This window comes from Phacochoerus africanus, chromosome 2 (assembly GCF_016906955.1).
Source record: "Phacochoerus africanus isolate WHEZ1 chromosome 2, ROS_Pafr_v1, whole genome shotgun sequence".
NCBI lineage: Eukaryota > Metazoa > Chordata > Mammalia > Artiodactyla > Suidae > Phacochoerus > Phacochoerus africanus.
The window spans coordinates 197,250,567-197,267,353 of record NC_062545.1 but is presented as its reverse complement, the minus strand read 5'-3'; the positions used below and the strand labels follow the sequence as shown (position 1 = coordinate 197,267,353).

The 16,787-nt window shown below is 37.2% G+C and overlaps 1 protein-coding gene across 2 annotated transcripts in view; it reads right to left on the bottom strand.

Moving 5' to 3' along the window:
- The window catches only part of KCNH5 (potassium voltage-gated channel subfamily H member 5), a 285,985-nt gene extending 269,532 nt beyond the window's left edge, over nt 1-16,453 (bottom strand). For both annotated transcript variants that reach the window (XM_047769508.1, XM_047769509.1), the window contains exon 1: nt 16,311-16,453. In XM_047769508.1, the coding sequence (XP_047625464.1) occupies nt 16,311-16,383 (73 nt within the window). In that variant the 5' untranslated portion in view covers nt 16,384-16,453. The remainder of the gene's footprint in view (nt 1-16,310) is intronic.
- Nucleotides 16,454-16,787: the final 334 nt, after the last annotated feature.

Below are 16,787 nucleotides of genomic sequence, written 5' to 3'. Positions count from 1 at the left end.
GGGAAACTGCTGTAGTACCTTGCTACTCAGAGTGTGGACCAGTATCACCTGGGAGTTTATTAACAAGGCAGAATCTGGGATCCATCCCAGACCTGATGAATCAGAATCTGTATTTTAGTGAGATCATCAGGTGATTTCCCAAGCTCAAGAATCCATTCATCTTACACACACTTTTCTTCCTTTTACAGGTGGGGAAACAGGCCAGGGAAGCTAAAGGACTGAGCAAATATAGGGAAAGGGCATCTAGTGGGAGAGAAAGACAAAATTAGGCCTCACTGCCTAAGCCTTTCTATTCCAGCACTGTATTTCTAAACTGCTGCTTAAGCTGTAGTTTACACTCAGTATAAAGGAAGCGCTTCCTCTTTACAGGGCTATTTCTTCAGACAACAAGGAAAATAACTACACTCATTTTAATACTACTACATATTAATCCCATTCCTAAAGGGATATGTAAAACATGAGGTCAATAATTCTGCTGATAGACGTTTCTGGAAGAAGAAAGGTTATATTCAGTCAATGAAAACAATTTAAAAGCATGTGAGATGTTTCTTCCTTTGTATAGCAATTCTAGGAAAAGAAACTCCCTCTGAGCTGTTACAGCATTACCTGTACCTGGCATGACTAGATGGTTATTTAGGTTTTTGTTTTATTTTATGTTTTTATGAATACTACATCTTTCCCTGATCCAGAAATTCCATGGACATTAACAAGGGTGGAAAATCTTTTTTTTTTTTTTTTGGTGGGACAGTGGTTAAACCTGTCTTCCTCTCATCTTTTTTATGCAAATTACCCTAGAGAGAAGTACTTCAAAGAAGAAGCAGAGAGAAATTTTCAGATATTTTAAGAAGTGCTAAGACACAAAAGAATTCTAGAGTAGTGAGGAAAAGAGAAGACATGGGGTAGAAGCAAGAAGAGAAAGGACTTTACAAAGAGAAGCTAGAAACACTGAATAAACCCATTCAGTAGTTTTTCAAAGGTCTAATGCTGCTTCTGAGGAAAGTCAACTGAGTTTTCACTCTGACTGTATTCTTTAGCTCTAATCTTGGAGAAGCACACCACCCAGAAATCATCATTCTTATTCCCAAGCCCTAAATTGCTGGCACAGAGCTCCTCCAGCAGAGGAGGTAAAGTGCACTAAGGGTGGTCTCCAGTTCTTCTCCTGGATCACAGGGCCTCCTGAGGGAAGGACTTGAGTCAGGTGGTCACAGCTCCAAGTATTACCCCGCCCTCCACAATCCTCTGGTTCCAAGAGCTAATTAATTCACATTCCAAAAAGCAGTGGCCAGGAAGGGAAATTTGGAGCTTAAAAGCAACACAAAATTCATGCAGCAATCCACTAACATTTTCTAACAGGACTGAAGGGGGTATTTCAACAATGCTGGATAGTCAAATATTCATTATAAGGTTAGATTTGGTTTACAGTTTGGTTTTATTCAAAAATTTACTCTGTTTGGATATAGAGAACAAGCTGGTGGTAATGATAGGGATAGAGTAGGATAGTTACACAGGTAGTTATAGAAGTCCCAAGTGGGGACCATAGATAGAAAGGGAAACCTAGGGAACTTTGGGAGACCTCTGTAAGTTAATGATTGCTCAAGAAAGTCATCGGAACTTTCGTGGAATGAAGCAGGCTTGCTCAACTATAAAACCATAAATAAAAGAACAAGATATGCCCCAGGTCATTAAGTGAAAGAAAATGAGGCCTGCATTCAAGTTCAGCAAAATAATGATCCTTAGGACCAAGGACAGGAATTTAAGAGAAAGATGACATTCCAAAATAGGAGAGCCTATATGGACACCTGAGATGATTCAAAATATTTTAGCATACATTACTACCCCTCTGCTGATTTGAATAAGCACCATGACAGTCCTAGTTTTAACTCTCTTACCAGATATGAAGGAGGAGCTAGTGAGGTAAACCTGATGTCTACTCAAAGAACAAGGAAGAAGGTGGTCTTTTCCTACTCCCTACTTTCCTTTGATTATAAAAATGTAGTCCACCTAATCCTCGGGAAAGAGCCTCCTTACCTGCCCACTTGCCTCTCTCACAAGCATCTTAATAAATCTATTTCTTGCCTATCACCTTGTCTCTTGCTGAACTCCTTCTGCACTGAGGCACAAAAAAACCTGAACCTCAGTAAGTCCAGACACCAGGCGAGTGATTCTAGTTTTTAACAAGTGGGTTCAAGCCCCAATCTGGGTTTAGGTTGGGTTTGAGTCAGAGGTGTCAGCTACCCATAGAGAAAGGTGGGGGGGGGGGTGTTGGGAAAGACAGGGGTATACTGCTATATAATAAGTAAGCTACAAGGATTTTTGTACACAGGGAATACAGCCAACATACTATAATACTTATAAGTGAAGTATAATCTATAAAAATTTTGAATCACTATGTTGTACACCTGAAACTAATATTGTAAATCAATTACATCTCAATTTTTAAAACCCACTTTGGAAACATACATATATACACACATACACACATACAGACCAAAAAAAAATTTACTTTCTCATCTGAACCAGTCTCCTATTAAATTCTAATGCTCCGTGTTTCTAATCCACAAGATTAGACTGACGAAGCCAGTTACTTGGCCTGTGAGACACAATTCTAAACCTCTGTAAGTAGAATACAGAAATCGCCTCTGTACACAGCCGCACTGAATTAAGCTTTCTTTGGCTGCATTCTTATTTACCTCAAGGGAGTGAAAAGGGAGCTTGATGACAAAATGATAATGCAGGTGATCTCCAGAGCTTCAATCCACACCTGGCTCCCTTCCAGTTTTCTCCATCTCTACCCCTACTTCTATCTAGGCCCAGATGCTTGAGCCAAAACCTTCATCCTTCACACCTCTTCATTCATGCTATTTAATTCATCATTAAACCCTAACACCTTTAACAACAGAGACATCTGCTTCTCTCTGTCTAACTGCCACCATCCCAGGCCAACCCACCATCATCTCTTGTCTGGACTACTTCAACCATCTCCTAGCTGGTCCCTACTATTGCTGTCCCTCTCTCCAACCCAACCTGTTGTCATACAGCAAGTGACCCCTGTGGCCAGGATATCTGTCCACTGCACTCAGAATACAATGCAAAAGACTTATCCCAAATAGTCAGGCCTCCAACTATCTCTACACCCTTGTTTCCCCCCGCCCCTCCTGTATTTTTTCCACCAAAATCCAACTATACTGGCCTTCAAGCTTCACAAACTTAGCTATTCATTTTCTCTTGCCCCCTCCTTAGGTCTCAATTCAATACTACTTCCTTAGAAAAATCTTCCCTGACATCATCTCCCAATCCAAATTAGTCTCTGTTACTCTTTATGAAGCACTCTCCCCTTTGCCTTCAAAATACTTACAACAATTCACAATTTATATTTGGTGTGGGTTTGCTGAATGCCTATCCCCCCTCCAGACTCCAAATTCCATGAGAGTAGGGACCATGTTTGTTAGTTCATCACTGTACACAGCAAATGTTTGTTAAATGATCAAATCAAATATAAAAACTCTTATGCCTATTTAAAATCATATAGTCAATAAGGAATCATTATAAATGCTGGAGAGGGTGTGAGAAAAGAGAACCCTATTACACTACTGGTAGGAATGTAAATTGGTACAACCACTGTGGAAAACAGTATGGCAATTCCTCAGAAAACTAAAAATACAATTATCATTTGGTCCAGCAATCCCACTCTTGGGTATCTATCCAGAGAAAACCATGACTCAAAAAGATACATGCACTCCAATGTTCATTGCAGCAATATATACAGTAGCCAAGACATGGAAACAACCTAAATGTCCATCGACAGAAGAGTGGATAAAGAAGATGTGGTACATATACACAATGGAATATTACTCAGCCATTAAAAGGAAAGAAATAAGGGCATTTGCGCCAACATGGATGGACCTAGAAATTATCATGCTAAGTGAAGTTAGTCAATGAGACAGCAACATCATATGCTCTCACTTACATGTGGAATCTAAAAAAAGGACACAATGGATTTCTTTGCATAACAGATACTGACTCACAGACTTTGAAAAACCTATGATTTCCAAATGAGACAGGTTGGGGGGTGGGGAGATGAGCTGGGGATTTGGGATGGAAATGCTATAAAATTGGGTTGTGATGATTGTTGTATAACAATAAACATAATAAAATTCATTAAAAAAATAAGGAATCATTAGAACAATGCTAGACATTGTCAAGAGTATAGATAAGGACCGTACTAGGTATTTTTCCTCAACAAACTGACAATTAGATTTAAAAATTAGGTGTCCTAATGCACATTTTCCTGTACTCTAGAAACTTGTGAATTTAAATCATGGAGCATATATTATTTTTAAACTTGTCTTTAGGGCAAGTGATATCTCTAGATATGTTTAAGTTTTAGAGAACAATAACAGCAGAACAATCCCTGAAGCACATATAGCACATTTTATTAAATAAAATCCTGAAACAGATGGCTAAACAAGAGCATAAATAATTTATATGCCATGCCTACATCCACAATGTTGATTTCTGTTATGTACATTACCCACTTCTACTATGTCAATAATAGACTATAAGGCTGGTATGTTTTATGTCTTTATAAATATACCTTTATCCTGCAGCTTTATAGCAAGGAAATGTGTGTGTCTATGTGTGTGTGTGGACACATACACTTTGTACCTTCTACAATGAGACTAATTATTATATAATAATATTGTATCACTGTGGGAGTTTGAAATATGCAAAAAAAATCTGTTAATTTATTCAAACTTGTTCAGCTGTCATCAAAGATTAAAATATCCCTCCACTTTTCATCTCCTTCAAGATCAAAGGTACATTTTCAAGTTTCTGTGATTCTTTGATGGCATTAACTTTACCATTTTCCATCTAGACAAAGTGGTTCAGAATGAGATACTTTAACATATATTCCTGAAATTCTAATGGTAAGAACAATAGCAATTTTGTTATGGAAAATATTTCTACACACCACAAAATGTTCAACAATTCAAAGTTTCTACTTTTAATAATTAGCATTATGTTCATGAAAGATAAGTTTCGAAAATATATACTACTCAGAATCATTCAAAGCAAAAGATAACTGCAACAATATCCTATATGATTTGTGGTTTCATAGTACAACAGAAAACCTTCACCCTGATATAGATTAGAACAAATTTTTACTGAATTTTATTACAATGAAATGTCTTAAAATAGCTAGACATCAGACATTCACTACTTATATAATCTTATAATCTTAGATAAAAGCTAAATAAGTCAAAATATGTTTATCAGGGGAAAATATTACATATTTAATGTTTAAGCATCATTTTTCCACCCTGCAAATAAGCAAACCTTGTTTTTGCAAATGAACTACAGCTGTTCAGAAGAGATTATATTTTCTTTGAAGTTAACATTTTAAGGCAATCAAACACTAATGGCAAGATAACTAATGAAGAATTTCAATTAAAAGACTAGTCTAACCTCCACATCTGGTAGAAAAACAGAAGTGAGGATTTTCTGAATGCATTTATAATCCAATTAATTTTCTAAAACTTTGCCCTTTTTTTAATTTCTGCCGTCTATACAATAAAAACTAATTGTTCAATGGAAAGATACAGATTACAAACTTAATTCATTTCTGTCCTTTGGCCGGATTTCACTGAGCCAGCTACAAAAACAGTCTGAGAAAAGAAATAAACTCATGGACTTGGAGAACAGATTTGTAGCTGCCAAGGGGGAGGGGGATGGAGTGGGGTAGACTGGAGTTTGGGGTTAGTAGATGCAAACTACTGCATTTGGAGTGGATAAGCAATGAAATCCTGCTGTGTAGCACAGGGAACTATATCTCATCACTTGTGCTGGAACATGACGAAGGATAAGGTGAGAAAAAGGAATGTATATATATATATATATATACATATATATATATATATACACATGTGTGACTGGGTCACTTTGCCATACAGCAGAACTTGACAGAACATTGTAAATCAACTATAATAGAAAAATTTAAATCTTAAAAAAATGAGCTTGAATTTTTGCCTTCTTCTTTAGCATCTCTATGCAAGGCCAGTTCCTGAAGTAAAAAGAACTGAGGTTTCTTTGACTCTAAGAAGCAGTTTTTGATTGGGGGAAAAATGGTGGGGTTTTTTGTTTGTTGTATTTTTTTCTCCAAATAAGTAAGCCCTTGGTAAAATGATTTCAAATGTTTTTAAGATCAAATTCACCCATTTAAGACTTAGGAAAGTCTCAACTATTTAATAGTTTGATTTTTTCAGGTTAAAAAAAAAAGAAAAGAAAAAAGAAGAGTCCTCTTATGGTGCAGTGAGTTAAGGATCTGGCATTGTCACTGCAGCGGCTCAAGTCACTGCTGTGGCACAGGTTCAATCTCTGACCTGGGAACCTCCAGACACTGTGGGTGTAACCGAAAAAGAAAAAGAAAATCTTCCCTACCTCACCATAGTTAGAGAAAACAGGAAAAGGTGAGTGTTTATTAAGCCCTTGCTATGATGAGGCACAAAACAAGATCTGCTAGATTTGTAGATTTGATGAATCTTTCCAGGAACCCTGCAAGGTAGTTACTGTAATCCTGTAGAGGTGTCACCAAGAGTAATGGCTGGAGCCAGGATAGGAGTCTTTGTCATCAAGATGGAAATGGCTTTGCTCTGTTGAGCGTACTGCTCTCTGAGGCTTGGAAATGCCCCCTCAGAGTTCCAGAAAGATTACCAGTCACCTTGACTACCTATGGATGCTCTGGTAGAAAAACTGCTTTGGGAATGAACAAGGAGACTACATCACACCTTTTATCCCTCACTCTGAGAAGATCTTTCTTTTCTAGTCCCAGTAGGAGGCAACTCTTCTTTCAACTTACATAATTTCTTTTTTGGTGCATCCTAATTACATCCATTGGCTGCATCTGATGTCAGTTATGGACATGTTTCATGAGTCAGTATAATGACTATGAATTCACCTGCTCTGCACACAGCACTTACAGGAGACACTAAAAAAGAGCATGGCCATATTCTTACCTCTAGGGGTTAATAACCTCGTTAGGAAGTAAGGCTAATATTACTCTGCGTGGGAAACCAAAAATGACCCTAAGATTTCTAAACCAAAGAATTAAAATATTAGAGACACCTTTGACAGAAATGGGGAAATACCAAAGGAAGGAAGACTGTGTGAAGCCACAGCCAATGACAGATTCAATTCTTTGGCCACACTGGCTTTTAGACAATTTGTGAAAAGTACAAGAAAAGTTCTATAGGGCCCTGGAAACACAGGACTGGAGAACATAAAGGATAAAGTTTAAATTCTGACAGAGGACAAGTGTGCTCTGAAAAGGCAGTTGAAGGTTGAACCTGAATTCTTCCTTCAGGAGAGGGTAAAGGAGGAGGAGGGAGGGAAATGGGAGGGGAAAGGAGGGGAAAGAGAACAGAAAGGGAGTAGGAAAATAAAGGGAAAAGGGCAGGAGAAAGTGCAAAGTCATGAAAGCCAAAAGATGAACTTGTGTGGAGATGGTAGGGGAGCAAAGTCTCAAATCCTGCAAAGCCATAAAAATGTAGACCCAAAAAAAGGTTTTGGATTCACAAAAAGTATGCTCACTTGTAAACTTCCAGGAAATTTCAACATTATGATATAGCCAGAAATCTACTGAAAAGAGATGCAAAAGGAAATGGTGACCAAGAATTAAAGGCACCAACTACAGATTAATTAGTAACTAACTAATATTAATAATTAACATAGTGATATTGATATGGTGCTTGTTATGGACCAGGCACTGTTCTCAGCACTTTTCATGTCATACCTCATTTAATCTTCACCCCAACACTGTAAACTAGGTACTATTATTACTTGCAATTTACAGAGGAGAAAACTATGTATAGATAAGTCGCAGAGCTAGTAAGATCAAAACTAGGATTTTAATGCAAGCCTCCAGATCCTCTGGAGCCCAACCAATGTGTACTCTGCCCCTCATAGGAATAAAAAATGAAAAACATTGCTTTTATTATCATGTTAATTATGCATCCACAGTGCTTAGATCAGTGCCTAGCACACAGTGAGCACTCAACAAATTTTTCTTGCATTAGTGAATGATTAATTAAAAAGAGTATGAAGTATAAAAGGATAGGGGTTGTTTTTAGGAGTGTTTATTTAGGGGACAATTTAACCCTCATTGAAAAATTCCTCTATTATCTGAATGCCATAAACATAGGAAAATGAATTCATTGTGCTGTAATTTGTCCCAAATGAAAAATATGGCAGCAGACAGAAAAGGCTTACAGAAAAAATGAGGATAAAAATGAACTTTTGCTCTCAATCTAAGTGAGTTGTTTGATTTTCATTTAAACTTGGTGATCTGAGGCTGACCTCACAGTCTCTAAAAAGCTAGAATCTATTTTGCCTCTTCCTATGCACAGGACTGAAAGTGCTCCTCCAGGCAAAACTCACTCAGAAGATATGTAAACTGATACAGATCAATTCCCAAGGATAAAACTTACCATCAGTTAACTCCTAATTGCAAAATTGTTTTTTAAAACAGTTTAGTTAGAATCAACGAATTTCTAAACAGTTATTTCCTATATAAAACAGTCTCCTTTTAAGCCCTTAGAGATAAGAATAAAATGATAGAAAATACTTCAGTGGTAACTCGAGCTGGAACTAAAGATGAGAGTGGACTCACTTACACATTCATTTTTCAGGCTCTCCTGAGTCCCATCTGATTTACCCTATACAAGGTGATTTCTGTCTTCAGATATACATATTGGTTAACTAAATATTTTAAACTATGCAACAATTACTGATACAAGCTTACTTAGTAGATTCAACCAGCACTGTTTGGGGAAAAAATCACTTCTAGGCTTGGTTAATTTAGGAGACAAAATCAAAAACATTTATTCAGCTAGTCCTCAGTGCTCTCCAGTCTTCACAGTGGACAATATAAAAGTGTGTGTGAGGGAGTTCCCGTCGCAGCACAGTGGTTAACGAATCCAACTAGGAACCATGAGGTTGCGGGGTTTGATCCCTGGCCTTGCTCAGGGGGTTAAGGATCCGGCGTTGCTGTGAGCTGTGGTGTAGGTTGCAGACGCGGCTGGGATCCCAAGTTACTGTGGCTCTGGCGTAGGCCAGCGGCTGCAGCTCCAGTTCGACCCCTAGCCTGGGAATCTCTATATGCTGCAGGAGCGGCCCAAGAAATGGCAAAAGGCAAAAAAAAAAAAAAGTGTGTGTGAGGTGTAACTCTTATCTTCAAGGACCTTAGTCATACACCAACATTTCCTTGACAGCCCAGAAACTGCTGCCTATGCAGCTAAGCTCAAATCTCAAACCGATAGACCTCGTGAAATCAATGTAAGTTCATACTTTGTACTTAGTACTTAAATTTCTCTGATGGGACCAGACCCAAGAAAGAAACCCACTGCAATAAAATTTCAAGTAATTTTCCAACCACTCTTTCCTTTATAAATTATTTAACCTTTATTTAATTTTCCTCTTTTCCCATGTGAAAACCCAATATATCGCAAACTGTTATCTACAATGTATACAAATATTTATTTTATTAGTCATCATATCTACACACAACCAAATACTCAAATCATGCCGAAAATACACACTGATATAGGTGACAATATTGTCACTGCCCTCATTCAATCAAAAATCTTTCAAGACCAGCTCTTTCCAATTTTAAAACTTCCAGGTGATAGAAAATGAGAATATTTAAATTATTCTTTTTAGTCATCCTTCAATGATGAAAAGAAGTTATTCATTATTAAGTTAGGCTATTTAGTGGAACACACTGATGATGTTTTTTCAGGCTTACTGAAGTATAATTGACAAATAAAAATTCTATGTATTTAAAGTGTACGACTAAGGGTTTGATACACATAGGCATCATGAGATGATTACCACAACCAAGCTAATTAACATATCTTTCATCTCACATAGCATTTTCTTTTGTGTGTCTGTACAGTAAGAACATAAGACTGGAGTTTTTTAAATTCTATTAGTAAAGGAAACTGTTTTACAAATGTTTACTTTATAGAGCACATCAAGACTACTTTCTTTGAACTCAATTTCCACAACAATGATTACCACTGGTTTTGTGGCTTATTATTCACATTTACTTGATTTCATGATGAACTTCTGTTACTCATAAAAGTGCTTTATGGCATATTTTAATTTTTCCCATTAAAACTAATTTTGTTTGGGACATTTTGGAGCATCTCTCAAAACATTGTTTCTAACTCTACCAAAAAAGAAAAGAAATCCCTAAAACCAAGATTCAGACATGATGATTGATAGGAAACAAAGCATCTTAAAGTAATATATCTCCGATCATATTTTTTGAGAGTGTAATAAGCTTGAAGAATTTTGAAAAATATTTACTTTAGCTCTGTATTGTATTTTAAAAGTTTGGATAACATTGAAATACTAGAATTAAATAATGCTTTAGGTAAGTAACTGTAAATCTGTAAACTGCCTTTTAATAAAATCAAAACAGTGTCATAAATTGATTCTACTTTACCAACTTAACCTGAATTATATCAAGACATCTGATGAGGAGATTTTTGGTCAAAATAGAAAATAAACATTCATTCTTCTAGAATGAAAATTATTTATACTTTAGTACTCTACAAAATCTTATATTTCATGTATATTATCACCTCACTGAAATGATTTACTATAAAAAAAATTTTGTTCATCTGCTAAATAAGTATTCTATTAGTCTAAAATGTACTTAACTTTATTTCTTTACATAAACTGTGTTTACTAGTATCACATTCATTTAGTCACAAAATGTTGGTCACCATCAACTAAAATAAGAAAAATTGTAATAATTAAAAGAAATCAACACCTTTCTTCATTTCACTTTCCCATGTGACTTCTGTTTTGGCTATTTTTTCCCAAGAATAACAACTAACTGCATTGATTTTGACTGCCAATCAAACTTGAAAAGGACAGAAAAGAGAAACAGACATTAATTACTCGGTTTACCAGTGGCAGAACCTATAGTGACCTCTTGTGGTGACAGCGCTCTGGAGAGCAGTACCACCTTTTTCCAGGCTAGACACTGGGGAATGTGGAAGCATTGTTCATCCATGGTGAGAAGCAGCTATTAGGAACATTGTAAGTAAAAGGTAAATATTGACTAAGCTAAAGGATTTCTTCATGGAAAAATAGTCACCGTTAATTAAAACAATCCCTTCTACTCCCTTCTATTAAAAAATAGTGTTTTATAGGCTTTTTTTAGGAGGGAGGTTGACAAATGGCCAGGCACATGGATTTCTTATACACTCTACCCCTAGAATAAAGCAAAAGATAGACAAACAGAGCAATTTCTAGTGAACACAAGTGTCCTGGGACAAGAAAATCTCCAGTCAACCAAGTACTTCAGTTTTTTTATAAGGCAGCATAGACTCTAAACAAAGGATAGTCCTTTGGCTTATTTATATATGATTTAGGAAGTGGTCAGTATAGTTTTACCTCTATGATAGTTTAAAAATAAAAGTGGTACATTCTAAGACCTGGGCAAACCAAGCTTCAAAAACACTAAATGGTTTTACCAACATTTCCTGAATAGTGGTTTAGATCTTTCAAGAAAAAAAAAATATCAAGTACTCTATACCAAAAATAATCATAATAATAATCATTTTTCACAATTTCTTTTAAATTGGATGATACTTCTGAGTTATTACCCAAGGCACATGGAAGTTCCCAGGCTAGGGGCTGAATTGGAGCTGGAGCTGCCAGCCTATGCCTCAGCCACAGCAACGTCAAATCTGAGCCATATCTGCCACATACACCACAGCTCACAGCAATGCCAGATCCTTAACCCACTGAGCAAGGCCAAGGATCTAATCCAAGTCCTCATGGATATTAGTCGGATTGTTACCATTGAGCCACGACAGGAACTCCCTCCTTTTTTTGCTTTGTTTTTAAATCACTAGTTCTCCATGTCCTCTTCTATAGGTTTTTATTTAAGATCTCAGGTTTACAAGTATAAATTATAGCACAAAAATGATTTTGGATTTCCCTATCAATAAGGCAGCATTGAGTAAAGGAAGTGCTTGTGCAACCAGGTATTTCAAGAAAAATGGAAAATTGAGTACATTGAGCTGTTTCTCTTGAAGGTTAAGTAGCTCATAAAATATTGCCTTCTGTGTTTTCTTCCTTCCTAAACCCCCTTTTTCTGTAAAGAGAAAAACATTTCTATTTTTTCATACTGTCTAAAATATTAAAGAATAGTTAAATTCTAGTTTGAAAGACATTATTTTTGTAGTTATAAATTTTCAAAATGGCAATCTTGTTTACTGACACCCAAACTAACCATTTTTGCCTATTTGTTACAGAACCAAAGACAACATACATATAAAATATACTGCCCAACGCAGTAATCAGATAGAAGGCCTTGAAAGTTTTGGTTTTTGAATCTACAATTTCACCTAAAATTCTTAAAAAATAATAACTGTTGCTTTCCTTCAGGTACTTACCCTCTACTCAAAATTGTGCCGCTCCCTACAGCCCAAAATATACTGATGAAGAGCTTGCATACATACTGAAATTCAATTAAGAGAAGATGGCATATTGATGTTCCAGACACAGATTTAGTCAGTAAGCACTGTGGATGCCGCTTCTATGAGACTTTGCACACATGTAATGAATTTACAACATGGTTCCCAAACTTTCTGCTTCCTAGCAACCCACTTTGAACCTAATGGCCAAAAATGTACCTAAACCTTGCTACTGCATTTACTCTTTTGATCTTTACAATGTCTTAAAGTAATAATCTGCAATCTATTCCTACTAGAATCCTATGTTAAAAATGATTGTAATTCCTTTTATTTGTCTAAAAATTATCTTGTATTTAACCTGAAACTAAAAAGAGGAATTCCCTACTTCTACTATTATGGGGTTTGGCTATAAACTATGTTTGTATCCATCCTACTCAACGGTGCTCATTATTTTATTTTATAGACTTTGAATCGCCAGTATCAATTTGAAACATTTTCCCATAATGGACTGAGTCAACAAAATAAGAAAAATAAAAATCCAATCCCAAGAGGTGTAGAATAACAGCGAATAGGCTATGGTGCTACTCTAGGGCAAAGAATGCAGCACTTATTCTGGGAAATGGCAGCTGAGGAGTTTGGAACTTTATTAAGAAATCCTCATGTTTAAAAGCTATACCCAAATATCCCACACTTCTTGCTCTTTTGCTCTGCACAAAAAAAAGTTCTCTGATTCACTTCTAATTGGCTGAGGTTTCAGCTCATTAGTGATATCTGTGGACAAATAAAGGCTTGATGTTTTCTCTTGATGTCCATTGCCCTTTCAGGTTCCTCCTTCTCTCTCTCGCCCTCCCTCCTTCCCTCCCTGCCTCCCTCTTTCTTTCTCTCTCTTTCTACCTTTCTGCTACTTTTTCCATCTCTCTTTTGTTCTTTGTATGTGTGAAAGAGAGAGAGTTTTCTTCCTCTGCGTCTGGTGGATACCCGTCTGTATGTTTATGTGTATGTATCTCAGCATATGTTCCTATTCCATTTGACTCTCACTAAAAGATCTGATCTTTTCATAAGAAGAAAATGATCTTGTATCAGAAAAAGAAGCATTTTGTGGAGATAAAGATAAGTAGTTAATCCCAGCCCATCTTTCTTCAATTCTTAAATGTATTGGGAGTGCTACCTCCTCTTCTTTCTTTTCCATTAAAGCTCTGCCAATACTTCAGTTTCAATGTTGTTAAGTTAGTGAATAATGAAATCTTCACTGTGAAAACTCAATCTGTCTGTGAGAACCCTGAAAGGAATTTTCTCTGTTAGTCTCAATTAAACAATTTCTCAGAATGAATTTTTCTATTTCTCTACCAAATCCTATAGAAATGGTAACAACTGTGGGATACTCCCACACATATGTGTAGAGAAATTTAATACTGTAATTCTCAATTTCTGAGATTCTTCCTGAACAAGAAGCACTGAGACTTTCTAGTACTGATTACACACACACGCATATATTTATCTCAAATGTCTAACACATCTCAAACAAAGCTCAGAGGTTTTCAGGACTGGTATTAAAAGTTAGCCGTAAGAAGTTAGAAGTATTATTTAAAATGCCGAAATAGATAAATTTTCATTTTCACTTGGTGCTATCCATGGAAAGAAACATTAAAGCAGTGAAGCAACTATGAACACAAAGTGTAAAAAAGATAAAGCATTTGTTAATTTGGATGGCAGATGTAAAATGGAGGCAACAGAAGCAGATATTTCTAAGCCGCATTAAGTCTTAATTTCACGGTATACCAGAAATAAAAGATATTCTAAAAACTTGCTCATAGTTCCAGTCTGGATAAGAAGTTTCAACCAAAGATCCTATATGAGTAAACTTCTGCCAGTAAATTCTCATCTATTTCCTGGTTACCAGGCAGAGCAACAGAGGGCCTGCGGATTTTATTTTTTAAGGCCTTCTCTGAAAAGTCCTCTCACAGACCAAATTACATGGAGTTGATATAACCCAAGAGAATGAGAAAGCTGAAATAAGACTGATATATCTTAATTAGCTATTTCAATAACCTTTAAATTTCCCAAACTGGTTGTTTCAACAGTAACATCCCCCTACACTCTAGGTTTTTGTATAATACTAATATTGGAAAGTAATGTATAAACAAAGAAATTGCCTACCATTATGAATTTGTATTTTACATGATCACAAAATCAAAAACACATTTGAAATCACCCTGGAATGGCAAAAATATATATTATAGTTTAAAAAAAAAAAACCAAACCAGGTCTATTAGCTATTTTTCTCAAGCCAAAAAGTCTGTGCAAGACTTGCATAGTATCAGGCATTCACCAAATGTGAAGAAATAAAATCACTAGCCTCAAATTAAAACTAAATGCCATGTAGAGATTGATGAAAAATACCTTAGGACACTGAAATATATATAGTCCCCAAATCAAGGAAAATATTTGCAAGCCTAATTTTTGAAAAGATCACAACCCCAAAAATTAATATAACCTAATCTACCAATTCAGGAAAAACAAAATTGTATTTAATTATTTATTATCATTTCAGTGCACCTCTGTTTTGCCCACTAAGCAGGGAGCTTCTTGACAGCAGAAGTGTCTTAATTCTTTTTTTGGCCAAAGGACCCCACAGGGTGTCTCTTGTATAAGACACCCAAATAAATACTGTATCATTGAATAAAGGAAGGAATAAACAATGATTGTGGAATTGCATGGAGTATTTCCATTGTTTTGGTCCAAGCTCTACTACTAATCAATATGCAGAAATGTCTTTCTCATAACTCTCCAAGCAAAGGATCTCAAAATAACAGACCTCTGAAAGGAAAAAAAAAAAAAAAAAGCTTTAGAGAATATTTCATGTATCTTGTTTGTAAAACTGAAAAATAGATAAAAGAATTAAAAACAATTAAATGTAAATTTCAGTAAAATGCAAAGCTTATAAGTTCCTAAAATGTGAAAAATACAACCATCCCCATTTAGATATCTTGGAGGAAATTAATGCATAAATGGGTGGCAATTTAAAGACACTTTAAGGCAAAAAAAATCTTAATGTCAGTAGCAAGGTAGAATGGTATTTTTTTTAATTCTTTATCCAGTTACTTAAACAGCACAGTAGCCACTGTTTCACTTCTACAGTTCTCTCTCCTGTTTAAGTCAAATCAAATATGTCATATAGATCAATAGAGACCAATGCACAAGGCATAAAAAAGAAACTTTAAACACAAATTTGACCATAATAATTGCCTTTCCATTTTTTTTAAGAACTGACTCTCTTTCTTAGGATCAACTCCAACTACTCTCTCCAACACAAGACTCCTTTCTGCGGTGCCCATTGAGCCTGAAAGCCATTCCAGAGACTTAAATCTTATTAAGCAGCCACTTTCACAGCCATCCCCAACTTAAGAAAACCTTCCACTGAGGTTAACTCTAACAATTTAATCCATCTCTGCAGCCTACTTGGGGGAAAAATGTACGGAAAAGATGAGCAAGAAAGATATCCCTCAACAAAATCGAAACTCAACCCTGTTCTCCAGATGTACCTGCACCCTACCCGCTGCTCCACCTCGGCTTCCTCCTGTTCTGGCTTCGGACAGGTGGGAGGGGGTGAGTAGTAGTGGGGAGGGGATGCAACTAACTTTCCTCTGCCACCTCATTCCCACCCCCACCTAAAATCAGGTCCAGCCCGGAACTGAAGCCACCAGGTAGGGCTGTCTGCATCCTCCCCCCACCCCTTGGGAGAGAGATGGGATGGGGAGGATGGGGGTGCGCGCGTGGGCAGTATGGAGGTGGGGGTGTTCTGACTGCAACTCTTCTTACCACTGGAACGCCTGACGATGTTCTCCAAAAATGTGTTTTGCGGTGCCACCAGCCCTCTCTTGCCCCCCGGCATCCTGGGTCTGGAGAGCAGCGGCCAGGATCCGCGGCGGGGGAGGGGGGGATGCAGGAAGAGAAGGTGGAGGAAGAAGAGGAAAAGGTGGAGGAAAAGATCGAGCCGAAAGAAGACAGGGCGCGACGACGGCGACGGGGTCCTCTGACTGTGTCTCCAGCCCGACCTGGATGAGCAGCTCTGGGGAGGAGCACCAAGCAGTTCATGGTAGTAGCCCTCCCCCGGCCGCCGCTGCCCAGACTGTGGCGGTGCCGCACACGGGGCTAGGCAACTGCAGGCTCCGCGGGGCACAGTGCGCCTGCGCCGCCCCCGCTGTCGCTGTCCCGCCGGTGCTGATGCTGAAGCTGATGCTGAAGCTGCTGCCGCGGTAGCGGTCGCCTAGACGCGGGTTCAGCATTTCTTCCCCT